Source organism: Aulonocara stuartgranti (assembly GCF_965226115.1).
Source record: "Aulonocara stuartgranti genome assembly, chromosome: 23".
In the NCBI taxonomy this organism is placed as follows: Eukaryota; Metazoa; Chordata; class Actinopteri; order Cichliformes; family Cichlidae; genus Aulonocara; species Aulonocara stuartgranti.
Genome location: NC_138958.1, coordinates 45,527,400 through 45,541,349, shown reverse-complemented (window position 1 = coordinate 45,541,349; position 13,950 = coordinate 45,527,400). Strand labels below are relative to the sequence as shown.

The 13,950-nt window shown below is 43.1% G+C and overlaps 2 protein-coding genes across 2 annotated transcripts in view; both read right to left on the bottom strand.

Annotated features, from left to right (window-relative positions):
- LOC309701482 (uncharacterized protein) overlaps positions 1–13,950 on the bottom strand; it is a 2,150,955-nt gene that overhangs the window by 1,200,757 nt on the left and 936,248 nt on the right. Inside the window, exon 17 of the mRNA XM_082525718.1 lies at positions 3,381–3,581. Within this exon, the coding sequence (XP_082381844.1) occupies positions 3,381–3,581 (201 nt within the window). The remainder of the gene's footprint in view (positions 1–3,380; positions 3,582–13,950) is intronic.
- Positions 1–13,950, bottom strand: part of LOC309701490 (NLR family CARD domain-containing protein 3-like) — a 346,993-nt gene that overhangs the window by 320,943 nt on the left and 12,100 nt on the right. The gene's annotated exons all lie outside the window — the stretch shown is intronic.

Below are 13,950 nucleotides of genomic sequence, written 5' to 3'. Positions count from 1 at the left end.
GAAATGGGCAAAAGTGGTTAGCACTAGTGCCTTAGAGCAAGAAGGTTGTAGGTTGAAGCTTGTTGGTCAGCTGGGCCTTTCTGTGGAGGTTGGATGTTCTCCCACAGTCCAATGAAATGCTGCTTAGGTTCATTGGTGCTTCTACATTGGCTGTAGGTGTGGATGTGAGGGAGTGCTTCTCTGTCGCTCTCTGTTGGCCCTGTGATGGACTGCTCACCTGTGCAGGTGGACCACGCCTCTTGCCCTATGACAGCTAGGGCACAGGCTGCAGCCCTGTGAGCCTAAGCTGAATAAACAGTTAGCAAAAATGATCCATAGATGGCCTGAAATCCCCCAGTTAGCAGTTTGGTAGATAGCTATGACATGCTAATCCCATCCAGCAGCTGTATTCTACCTGTAAGCTGATCCCTGCTGAGCCAAAGCACTTTTTCATATACAAATTACAACCTTTAATAGAAACCTATTGGTCAGCATCTTATTAGCCTGCTGTTAGCTTCATTCCACAGAAAACTGAGAGAAACTAACAGAGTTGATAAAGAATAAAGAGAAATGTGCTGATTTAAAGCCTTTGAAGTGCTTCAGATGATCTCTGTCCACTTCTGTCCACTCATTCATTCATGTAAGCTTTCTAATGCAGCTTTGATCTTCACAGTCTGCTTGATGAAACTCATTCTAACCCTGAATGTCAGAGTGTTCCTCCTTCTCTTTCCCATCATTCATGCAGGCAGTGGAGGAGATTTGGATGTTGGACTGTGTTTTGGATGATGTGTGTATGTTTGTGTTGGACTGCTGTCTGTAAAGCAAACGCACATTTTGCTTTGGATTTCAGTGTCACACAGACTTTAAGGTGCAATGAAGAGTTTGAGAGTTTCACAGTGAATTTTCCAGTGGAGGATTTTTCTTCTTCTTTGAAGGTTTGAAATGTGAACATTGTTCTGCTGCAGTCAATGGACTAAACCAGAGAAGAAGAAAACAGACTTTACCATGAAGATCCTCAGTGTGGATCAGTATAATATCAGCCTGATGTCTGCAGTTTAGTGTCAGCACAACTTTCACATCATATTCATCTCAGCACAACTAAAACATGCTGACTGACCTCAGAGTTTCAAGTTTACATCCTGGACTCTCCAGGAAACCACACAGATGCTTCACTCCTGGATCCTGCAGTTTGTAGTTGGAGCTCAGGTACAGCTCTCTCAGATGGGAGGGGTTGGACTTCAGTGCTGCTGCCAGATAATCACAGCTGATCTCTGACAAACCACAGCTCTTCAATCTGTATAAAGAATGAAAGATGTAAGTTTATTAGACAAAGTGCTTGAAATCATTCAGTGTTTCATCATCTGTTCAGAGCTGAAGAAGGTTCAGAATGTAGAAGTTTAGAAAATGGAAACTCCAAACAGCTGAAGCCAACAGGAAGCAGCTTCAAACAAACACAACAAGAGAAAAAACTCTGAATGTTTCACATTAAAGTCGTACATTTCTCATAAAAACAGGACAAAGACTTGAAAAAGTCGTGTTTTTCCTTCCAGGAACCACATGGCTTCACTTTTAAAGGTGAAGTGTGACAGAAATGGACATATTTGAAGTCCAACACCTTTTTCCAGTCACATTATTAAAGCAGACAAACTACAAGCTCATTTTCATTCCAACAAGTCATCTTCTGACCTGGACTAACAACACTGGTCTCTATGTGCAGCTGGCTGTGAGACCAGTGCTCAGGGAGCGTCTACAAAGTGCAACACTGAAAGAACATCACACACTCATTTGCTTCCAGCACTTTCACACAAACATCTACTGTCATTATTGTCACCAAACTCTGTGGATCCTTTATTGCAAATTCAAATGGGATCAAATGGTCAGACAAAAGAGGGTTATGAGGAAATATGATGAAATGTTGTGTATTAGCAGCAAGTTATTGAATCTTTTTCCTCAGAAACCAAACAAAATGATTGACAAACATCTTTTTACAAACTCAGTGTTGGACTTGGATCAGCAGGATAAGCTGATGTTTAAAGGCATTTGAGTCTCGCTGTATGAGAGTCCAGTTATTACTCAATATTTATGGATGATGTTCTTTCAGTGTTGCACTTTGTAGACGCTCCCTGAGCCTCACAGCCAGCTGCACATGGACCAGCTGACATTACCCAGCATTAGAGGCGGCTGTAAAAAATTCATGTTCCCATTTAAATGGTTTTAATTTGAATAAAACGATGTTGATTCATTCAATCCTGAATCGATGTTTAATATAAATGTATTTTGCCAGAATCTCAGGTTAAAGCTCACAAACTATTTCAACAAGCAGCAAACAGATAAAACAGTAAATGAGAGCAGCTAAACACACAAAGATGGAAACACAGAGCGTGGATCGTTCACTCGACGGCACGTACACGGACACGCCGTCGGGGCTGAAAGTGGACAGCTCACAGATCCTGAAGCTGCAGGTTTCATCTGTCTCCAACCAAAACTGAGTGAAGCAGCAGCAAAAGAAGATCCAAACTCTGCTTCACGTTTGATCAATATGCTCATGAATTCTCTCTGACTTTGGCTGTTCCTGCCTGCACAGCTCTCTCTCTCTCAGTGTACTCCAAGAACAGCTTCAAACATCTGTTTCTGCATCATTCACTGTTTATTAGCCACCAGTCTGCTGTTGTGTTCAGTGCTGTCGGCCTCTGACAGTAAAGCCTCATTTCTGCTGTTCCATGGAAACTTTTTAAAATGATGACAGATTACAAACTCTCAGCTGTGTCTGTAATCAAACCTCTGTAACTTTGCTTCACTTCAGCAGCATCAGCTCATGTTCACATGTTGCTTCATGGTTTGCTTCAGTTTTTGATCGACTGCAGAATATTTTGAAGGTTATCTGCTATAAAAAGCCAGAAGAGGAAAATCTGCTTCATGTGTTTCTGTTTGATCCTCAGTGACTTTGACACAAAGGCCTCTGCTGTGATGATCACACCTCTGATCAAGTCTCACAGTGTCACAACTGATAAATGATCAGAGTTAGAATATTTCTGACTGTCTGCTGTGTGCCGTGACCTTTGACCTGCTAAAGACAGTCAGCTGTGGATTATTCATTGTTGTGTCTGATACTTAGAACTGTGAGGAAGAAGCTACACAGTTAATCAGGGTCCCCTCTCTCTGAATCAGGAAAGGTGGGCAGGCCGCGTGTGGGCCGCGGGCCATACGTTGAGTATCACTGTTTGAAATGTGAACATTGTTCTGCTGCAGTCAATGGACTAAACCAGAGAAGAAGAAAACAGACTTTACCATGAAGATCCTCAGTGTGGATCAGTATAATATCAGCCTGATGTCTGCAGTTTAGTGTCAGCACAACTTTCACATCATATTCATCTCAGCACAACTAAAACATGCTGACTGACCTCAGAGTTTCAAGTTTACATCCTGGACTCTCCAGGAAACCACACAGATGCTTCACTCCTGGATCCTGCAGGTTGTTGTTCTTAGTTGAAGAAGAGGAGGAGTCATTACTCAGGTCCAGCTGTCTCAGATGGGAGGGGTTGGACTTCAGTGCTGCTGCCAGATAATCACAGCTGATCTCTGACAAACCACAGCCCATCAATCTGTATAAAGAATGAAAGATGTAAGTTTATTAGACAAAGTGCTTGAAATCATTCAGTGTTTCATCATCTGTTCAGAGCTGAAGAAGGTTCAGAATGTAGAAGTTTAGAAAATGGAAACTCCAAACAGCTGAAGCCAACAGGAAGCAGCTTCAAACAAACACAACAAGAGAAAAAACTCTGAATGTTTCACATTAAAGTCGTACATTTCTCATAAAAACAGGACAAAGACTTGAAAAAGTCGTGTTTTCCTTCCAGGAACCACATGGCTTCACTTTTAAAGGTGAAGTGTGACAGAAATGGACATATTGAAATCAATGATATCAAAGCTGGAATCAAATGAGTCCAAGTCTTCTGCTGATTCAGCATCACATTCATCTTTGCTCCTTGTTCTGCATCCCCACCATAAATATAAAGAGGCAAAACTTACATTTTCCAAAATCCTCTTTAAGCTTCGACAATAAAGGAAGATAGTTTTATACAAGTCTTTGTGGTTTTCTTGTCACCCAGATGCCCGAGTACTTAAACTTGTTATAGCTGGGTTTAAAAGGGGCTAAAATACACAAAACTCCCCAGTTGTCGTACAGATAGACTTTGCCTCGCTCTTCCCAAAATTCACTTTATATCCAGAAATTGTCCCAAATTCCTTAAGTATGCATTAAGGTGACCTTGAGGCTCTTAAAGGCGCATATAAATAAAACGTATTATTATTATTATTATTGTAAGTCTATCCAAAAGTTTGCGGAGGCTGTTCGATGGGTTGGAAATAAATAAAATCATGTCGTCGGCATAAAGAGAGACTTCATGTTCGATACCCCCTCCATGTTTTCCCTCAACACCAACACATTGTCTCAGAGCAACAGCTAGCGGTTCAATGGCAAAAAGGAGACAGAGGGCATCCCTGTCCTGGAGGGCAGATTATTGTTAGTCTGGACGGCTGTTAGAGGGGAGCAATACAATACTTTTATCCAAGATACAAAATTAAAGCCACATTTTTTAAGCGTATAAAAAAAAAAATCCCATCTCACTTGATCCAACGCCTTTTCTGCGTCAAGCCAAATTACAGTTTCCAATGTATCACCTTTAACATGGGTATAAATGATATTTAATAGAGCTCTAATGTTCAAAAAAAGAGTGCCTAATAAAGCCCGTCTGGTGAAATAATGGAGGACAAATACTTGTGTAAGCGACGGGCCAACACTTGAGCCAGGATCTTGGTGTCTGTGTTGAACAAAGATATTAAACGACATGAACGACAATCTAAATGGTCTTTTTCCTGTTTTACAATTAAACACATCACTGCTTGATGCATTGTTGGAGGCAACGACTGTGAGAGGAAGGATTCTTCAAAAGTTGATTTTAACAGTGAATTCAGTCGGTCAGAAAACTTTATGAAAAAATCAGATGGATACCCGTCGGGGCAGCAGATTTTCCAGACTGCATGCTCCGTACGGCCGTTTCAATTCCAACATTAGAGACAGGTTCCTCCAGACTAGCGATCGCATCTTCTCCCAAGGAGGGAATATCAAACACCTTATTGAAATCATTGTGGATCTCAAGGATAGTTTGGTTGTCTGTAGACCTTATTCCCTGGTCATTGTAGATCTCAAGGATAGTTGGTTAGCTGTTCTTAGTCGTAGCTGGTGAGCTGATAACTCGCCTGTTTTTTCTCCATGTTCATAAGCGTAGCTGCAACTTTGACTCAGCCTGTTTTGTAGATATGAGATTGTATTCAGTTTGTCATTGTAACCGCTGTGTATATAATACAGGCTCAGGAGAGTGGCTGTACACAGCATGTAGTTTAGTCATTTCATCAGCTAACTGAGAGAGGCGCTCGGTCCCTATTTTATTCTGTTTGGCACAAAATGAAATTATTTGGCCTCTCAGATGCTTTTAGAGATTCCCAAATAACTGATGATGACATCTCTGGGGTCTGATTGATAGAAAAAAAATCTCTTTGAGACCTTTTGTAACTGACAAACTCTTCATCTGCTAACAACACTGAGTTGAATCTCCATGGCTGATAGTTGGAGCAGGCATCAGGAATACACATTGAAAAAACAAGAGCAGAAATCACCAGAGTCTTATAATCACATTCTGTAACTAAAGGGAGACGTTTTTCTATACAAATATATGTTTTATGGACATTAAGAAAAAAGAGTATTGACGTGAAGCAGGATTATGAAATCTCCATACATCAGCCAGCCCATAATTATCAAGAAAGCTCTGAATGACGCATGATGACTTTGGACTAAGTGTACTTTTGTGTGAACTGTGGTCCATAGCAGATAATGAGCAGTTTAGGTCTCCCTCAAAGATGATATTGTGTGATGACTTATTGGGGAGCCGCGCAAAGACATTAGTACAAAATCTGTGATCGTCCCAATTAGAGGCGTAGATATTTGCTAAGATCAAATGAAAACCATAAACTATATTTTCTGCACTTAAAATCCTGTAATTTTCTCATAAATCGACAGTGCGCCTTATGGATGAATTCTGGTTGTGCTTACTGACCTCGAACCGATTTTATGTGCTACACGGCGCTCAGAAACCTTTCAAAAGATGTTTTGGTACGACTTTGCTCAGCTACGAGGCCGCACCGCTTGATGGATTGTTGGAGCATTACAGCTACGAGGAGCCTCGCGGAGTGATACGTACTCTGCTTCAACGTAATATTACTGTATTGAGTGTGTATAAGGACCATAAATGGCACCTGTAAGAGACACGGTTACAAAGAGGGTTTCAAACTCCAGGCTGTCAGTCACGCAGTAGAACCTGGGAACAGAGCAGCTGCTTGTTATTATGCTCAGCGTCTGTTTACATTTTGACTGCACGATTGTGAGCTTTTTGTTATGCACAAACACAACATTGTTTTCTTTTATTTATGGAGCATTATTATTTAATAAATGCTGATCATTTATTCCTGAGTAATTGTTTCATGTACATCTACGCTGTATGTTAATAAATGTGCCTGTGTGAGATTTGGGACACAGCTTTGACTAAGAACTCTCTTTTTGTTCGTACTTTCTGGCTTCAAAAATATCGAGATATATATCGTATATCGCCATCCAGCTAAAGAATATCGAGATATGAACTTTGGGTCATATCGCCCAGTTGTAATATTGCAATAGGTTGTCCATTAAACTCAAGCGGGGCTTGGGCCCTGGCACGGCGTAGCCACACAATCCTGGTAGTAGTGACGCTCGGCTATGACGGCGTGCGGGTTACCAGCTGGCTTTCTCAGGATAGGGCTCCTGTGTGAGCGGTCGACAATAACGTCTTTATCCATACCCAGCACTTCACGTAGTAGCACGGATACGGCCGTGGAGGAGCTCGAGTCCAGGCCCTCTGGGATCCCTATGATGTGGATGTTAGCTCTCCGCTTCCTGCCTTCATCACATTTATCCTTCAGGTCAGACAGCTCCTCCTTCATACTCTCTACTGTAGACTGCAGGGTGGTCACCTCATCGCTCCACATTGACAGCCCATCCTCAGCTTCTTTCACTGTAACCTTTACTCCATCAACTTCGCCACACGTCGCCGCCATGCTGTTAGCGATCTCATTTCTCAGTCCTTGCACGTCAGCCCTTGTATTGTCAAAATCTTCTTTCAATGCATTTCTGAGTTCTTCTTTTAACAGCGTACTAATGTCCTCTTTAATGGATTGAAGAAGCTCCAGTTTTAGAGCAGTAGGATCCACATCACGCGCGTCTGTTGAGTCTGCTCTTCAGCGGCCGTAGAGCTGGACGCTGCCCTTTGGCCATCATCGATACTCTCGCCCGAGATCGCACCGGGGCTAAAATATTCACCTGCTCAGCTGTTTTTGATCAGTTTGAGCCTGTGTGGTTTGATCAGGTGGAGGAACGATGTGATGCTATAAAGACATCATCTTGTCCAAATGAAGTTGTTCCAACACGTGTTTAAAAAGATTTTAAAGGTTGTTGGTTCCGACATCTTAGCGATTTTTAACAGCAGTCTTAGTTCAGGTGTTGTACAGCCTGTTTTAAACATGCTGTTGTACAGCCTGTACTAAAAACCTGATCTGGATCCTCTGTCCGCTCAAACTTCAGGCCTATTTCAAAGCTTCCCTTCCTGTCGAAGATTTTGTAAAAGATTATATTTGTTCAGCTGCAATCTGTTGTAAAGGTTTCAGTCTGGTTTTAAAGCTCTTCACAGCACTGAAACTGCACTTTGGAAAGTTCTTAATGATCTTTTATCAGCCACTGATCAGGAGACTCAGCTGTGCTTTTGGATCTGACCGCTGCCTTTGACACTGTTGACCACAGCATCTTGACCTCACCATTGGAGCATGGCGGCATCAAGGGCGCTCTATTAGACTGGTTCAGCTCTTTTATTAAATCGCATTATTACATTTGGGGCTTATATTTGACGGCAATGTGAAAAACAGCTGAGCTCAGTTGTACAGCGGTCTTTCTTCAAACTGAGGCTTTTATCTAAGGTGAGATCATTTATATCTTTTAAAAACCTTGAACGGGCGATCCACGTTTTCATGACGTCCCAGCTGGATTATTGTAACTCCTTATATGTTGGAGTTAGTGGGACCTGCCTGGCAAGACTGCAGCTGGTCCAGAAAGCTGCAGCTCGTCTTCTGACACAAGCTCAAAGACATTTATCGTCCCAACAACCACATATACGCTGGTCCCTCGCTGTAACACAGTTCACCTTTGGCGGCCTCGCTGTTTCGCTGATCTTTTTTGTGCAATTTTGCATGCTTTTGTTTTTTACAGCGCATTGTGTTCTGCGTCCTGATTGGCTGTAGACCATTGTCAGCCAATCTCGTGCCGTGTCTCCTGTACAGTACAGAATGTGTTCAAATTTACAGCAGTGTGACTCTGCAGTGCTGCACTGTATGTTTGTACGTTTTGTCCCAACAAACAACAATGATGACGAGACGTTTTGCACCTGTGGTAGCAGCCAAAGGCAGAGGAAGATGCTGACCATCATAGTTTCAACAAGGAGGCAAAAAGGTTGTAACTGTCCACAACAAGAACATCGTAAGGATGGAGTCAGCTTTGGCTTTGTGGCTCAGTGACCGCAGGAAAAAGAACATCGTGCTGGACACCAACATTATCTGCAGAAAAACTCAAAAGCTTTATGAAACTTTACCTGACAGCGAGGAGCCCAGGCCATGGACGAGTGCTCCTCACACAGAAGCTCATTTAATGCCAGCAAAGGCTGATTTGACACATTTCAGAAACACTTTGCTTTCACTCTTTAATAATGAACTTATTTTTCTATGAAGGTTTGAACTTTGTTTAAACAAGAGAGAAAAGTGTGAAAATGTTCATGCCTGTCTGAGAAAAGTGTAGAAAGTGTGCAGTGAGGGTTTAACTGCCTTAAAACTTCTATAATACTTGTAAAACATAAAGCTGCTACTTCATTCTGAGACTTATTTTTAGAACGTAACTCGATAAACGAGCGACCGCAGTAATGTATTGTGTTTATTTTGAAAACTCTCAACAGGATCTTCAGATTTATTTTGAAAGCTTTATCTGGAAAACACAAACACATAAGCAGGAAACAAAGAGCGTGATATGAAACGATAGACGTTTTCATATGGTCATCATATATACATCGTTCTATCGAACAGCCCCAGCTCCTGCTGTCAGTCTCTGTAAATCTGCTCTGAAAACACATTTGTATTCACTGGCTTTTAATACAGCATGAGAGTTATTTGATATTTGATGTGTGATATTAATATTAGGAGTTATTTTAATAGTTATTTTGGATTCTTGTACAGCACTGTGGTCAACGCTGCTGCTGTAATTAATGTGCTATAAACACATAAACAATCTGCAGTTAAACATCCAAAACTAAAGATGTGATCGCTGCCTTTAGAAAATGTGCTGATGCACAAGATATCAGCTCCATTAAGGTGGAATGTGGCCGTGTTAGAAACATGTTGGAAGAAGTTTGAAGCTGAAACTGTGAAGCTGAGAGTGAAAGAGCTCCAGCGTCTGTCACAGGAAACTTTCTTATTTCCACACTGATGAAAGCATCAACCTTTGATTTCCTGCTGCTTTGAACGTCTGGTGTCTTGGTGCAGCCACAACAACCTGGTGCTGAATGCCCAGAAGACAGTGGAGATTATTGTGGACTTCAGGAAGCACACAGCCCCACTCCCCCCCATCATCCTGACTGACACCCCCATCACCTCTGTGGACTCATTCCGCTTCCTGGGTACCACCATCACCCAGGACCTGAAGTGGGAGCCCACCATCACCTCCGTCATCAAGAAAGCCCAGCAGAGGATGTACTTCCTGAGGCAGCTGAAGAAATTCAACCTGCCAACACGGACGATGATGCAATTCTACACTGCAATCATCGAGTCCATCCTCACCTCCTCCATCACCGTGTGGTACGCTGGAGCCACTATCAGGGACAAACAGAGACTGCAGCATGTTGTGCGCTCTGCTGAGAAGGTGATTGGCTGCAGACTCCCATCTCTGCAGGACCTGTACACCTTCAGGACACTGGGGCGTGCAGCTCGGATCTCAGCTGACCCTTCTCACCCTGGACACAGTCTGTTTGACCTGCTCCCCTCAGGCAGGAGGCTCCGGTCCATTCGCACCAGAACCTCTCGCCATAAGAACAGTTTCTTCCCCTCTGCTGTTGGACACATGAACAATAACCACATGACTGTTCCCACCACTAACACCCTACGCTGTGTTCACTGCATCATTTCATGTCTGGCACTGATCACCACCTGCACTCATGTATATATCTCATGTATATCTCATGCACATATCTTTCTTTCTACATAGCACTTTAATTCTTATTGTCTGCACTGAAGCACCGCAGCAAATTCCTAATGTTGTAAACCTCAACATCTGGCAATAAACCCATTCTGATTCTGATTCTGATTCTTTTATTGAGTCACACTGTGAAACTGAGCCACAGCTGAACCAGCATCCCTGTACAGCAGACACTTACAGCGCTTGGCTGCTTCCATTGAACCCTCTGCACAGAGCTTCAGTTTCCTCTTCTGGTCCCAAAGTGCAGAACAACAAGGTTTCAAACAGCTTCGTTCCAGCAGCATCAGCCACAGACATGCAGAGAGAATCCTTTGGTTGTGTTGTGCGTTTGCATATCTGCTGTCTGTGTTGCTTTGTGAGGATGGATCATCTCCTGCAGCTCCAGATAAACAAGCTGGACCTGAACCTGGTAGCTTCACTTAGAAGACACTTGTGACGGGAACGTGTGAGAAGTTTTGTGCAGACAAGTGTGGATTTAGAGTGTGGGACGAGCTCTCCACAGTCTTTGTGGAGATCCACATTCTGCATACTGCCTGTGAGAAGCTGCAGACATTTGTCCTCCAAATCCACTGAGCAGCTGCTCGTGGTGGTATTAGCTTCATGTGTGCGTGTTAGCATGAAGCCTCGGTCACACTCTGCTGTGGACACGGTCACGGACAGCTGGACGCCTGATGGACGAGTCGTCCTTCCTGTTAAACTTCTTTGAGCATGAGAATAGCATGAGAAGCTCAGTGGACACTGTTCAGTGTTTTAACTCTCGCTTTCACTTCAGCTTCACCAACAACAGCACAAGCAGAGCAGCCCACTGCCTGCATGGCTGGGACAGCGCCCCCTGGTGACTGTAAACCACTACAACATGTAGACGGCCGTCTGCAGGCTGGATGTAGCACCACCGCAGAGACGTGCTGCAGCTCTGTTTAGTTACCCAGCTGACAGCAGAGGCTGTAGTTTACTGTTACCAACATGGAAAACTGAAGCTTCACCAGCTGGAGCTACAGAGCTGGAGAACAAAGGAGACTGAGAGGCCAGAATGATGTGGGAGGAAACATCAAGAGCCTGTTTGAAAGGAGACACATGTGGATGCTGTGCCAGTCTGTGGTCTGTCAGAAGTCAGCTGAGTCACACTGCAAGAAGCTGCAGAATCTCAGAGGAGGAGATTTGGAAGTGTTTGTGGGACAAACTGGACTCAAAGAAAGAAGATGTTTGTGAAGTCTTTGGTGGAGGTGAGCAGTGTGAAGCAGAACACATGCAGATGAATCAGGAGGTCAGCATCAGTGTCTCCTTGTGGTGGACGGTAAAAGAATCAGAGCCAACGCTCCCGTCCACCCTCGGCATGAAGCAGTGCTGTTTCTGAAACAGGAGGACAAGTCCAGAGAAGACAGAGGAAGCAAAGATGAGGGTGGGACAGGACAGCAGGACTTCCTTCACACCTGCAGCTCCATCACACTGCTGTAGGTCCTCTTCATCACACATGTACCTGCAGCCTGTCTTCAAGTCCAGGAGTCACCTCCACACAGTGTAGAAGCCTCCTGTGCAGACCATGGAGTCCAGCCTCTGTCAGGGAAGTCGGCACTAAAGCCTGAAAGACTTCAATCTGTCTCTGCTTCACCCGAGAAAGACCAGCACCGTACTTGTTGTGCATTCAAGGAGGGAACATCAGCACTGCATCGTGGGAACAACACCGCAGGAACAAAGACACAGCACGGCCGATGAAGGACGAGGACAAAGGAAAGGTGAGTGAGAAGACCCTGGTGGTGTGGACGGACCTGCAGGGGCTCCAAGACTGAGGAGCAGAGACGTCCATGTACCAGCTGAGGATGCTGCAGTGATCCAGGGAGCTCGGTCCAATCTGAGGCCGTGTGAACTACGTGGACCACAGTTTCTTCACAGACTTCAGCCACGTGAACATCTGGAGATCCAACAGTGCACGAGCTGTGAGCCATCAGCTGTTTCTCTCATCAGCTGCTGTAATGAGAGCTGCTGGAATCATCTCGAGCAGCAGGAAATCACTGATGTTGTTTCTAACCAAAGATATGGGACTGAGCTCCGCTGAGCTCCTTCTACTTTCATCCAGATAGAAACTGCTACAGTCTGCTGATTATTGCTTTGCCTCCATCACACGAGCTCTTTATCCTGTTCTTCACTCTCATTGGTTCTTTGTCTGCTTGTTTTTACAACAGTAGTCTTCTGATTGGTCAAAGACAATCAGCTGTGACTAAATGTTGCTCCTACAGCAGTGATGGGAATAACTACTGAAGCTAATCCAGTATCAAAGCTCAGGAATCAGCAGCTCCCACCTCGTTTTCTTTCAACAACTATTTTTAGCTGCTGTGTTTTTGTGTTTCTGCAGACCTCAGACATCCTGCTGCTCTGGACAACTTTTTCATTCTTTTTTTATCATTATTTTGCTTTTCTTTTATTATTATGTTATATGTATTAATATGTGAAACACTTATTCTTTGTGTTTTTGCTTTGCTCCTGTCAAACTGCTTTAATAAAATCTGCTGCAGTCTAAACTGTGGACGTTCTCTTTTTAACCCTTTGTGAAACAATAAAGGTTTAAATCTGAGTATTCATCTATGTTAGTGTTTAATGGGTCTAATAGGACGCTTTTAGGGGGTGGGTTTTTATAATCGATTTATCGATTAAAATCGATTCTGGCTTGGATAACGTAAAATCGATTAATTAAAATCCTGAATCTATTTTTTAATATAAATTTATTTTGCTTGAAATTCCAGAATTTCTGGTGAAATCTCACAAAATTTCAACAACAGCTAAGACAGTAAATGAGAGCAGGAACACGGATTCTGCACAAAGACTTAAACACACAGCGCGACCCGCGAATCAGAATCAGTGAGATGTCGCTTTTCTCACCCGATGGCACGGACACGGTTGGGGTTGAAAGCCGACAGCTCGCTGATTCTGATGTTTCCGCGGCTCCGCGCTTTGTGTTTAACCTGTTTGAACCTGCTTAGCTATACCATACCGTCACTGCCATTATATTATGCTGCTATTCATACTGTCATTATATTAATACTGCTATCCTGCATATATCTTACTTACTATTGTTTGAATACTTGCGATTGTTTTATTGTACTTTTTATATTTTACATTTATATTTATTATTGAATCTTGCACCAAGGGAGTGGCACTCCAATTTCGTTGTACTCTGTACAATGACAATAAAGGCTATTCTATTCTATTCTATTCTATTCTATTACGTCCTTTTTACGCTGATTCTAAAGCTGTTAGTTTTATCTCTCTCCAAACAATATTGACTGAACCAGCAGCAAAAGAAGATCCAAACTACGCATCACATAAACATTGTCATGAACTCACTCTGACTTTTGCTGTTTTGCTTCCACCAGGATAAAATCACACTTCATGCACAGCTCTCTCTCTCTCTCTCTCTCTGTACTTCAAGAACAGTTTCCCGTCTAAAAATCTGTTTTCTGCATTATTCGCTTGCTTGTTACGCACAAGTCTACCGTTGTTTACAGCGCTGTCGGCCGCTGTTTTTTTTCCTTTTACTTACTTTCGAAAAGAAAGCCTCATTTCTGCCGTTCAATACTGAACAAATTTAAACTTTTTAAAAT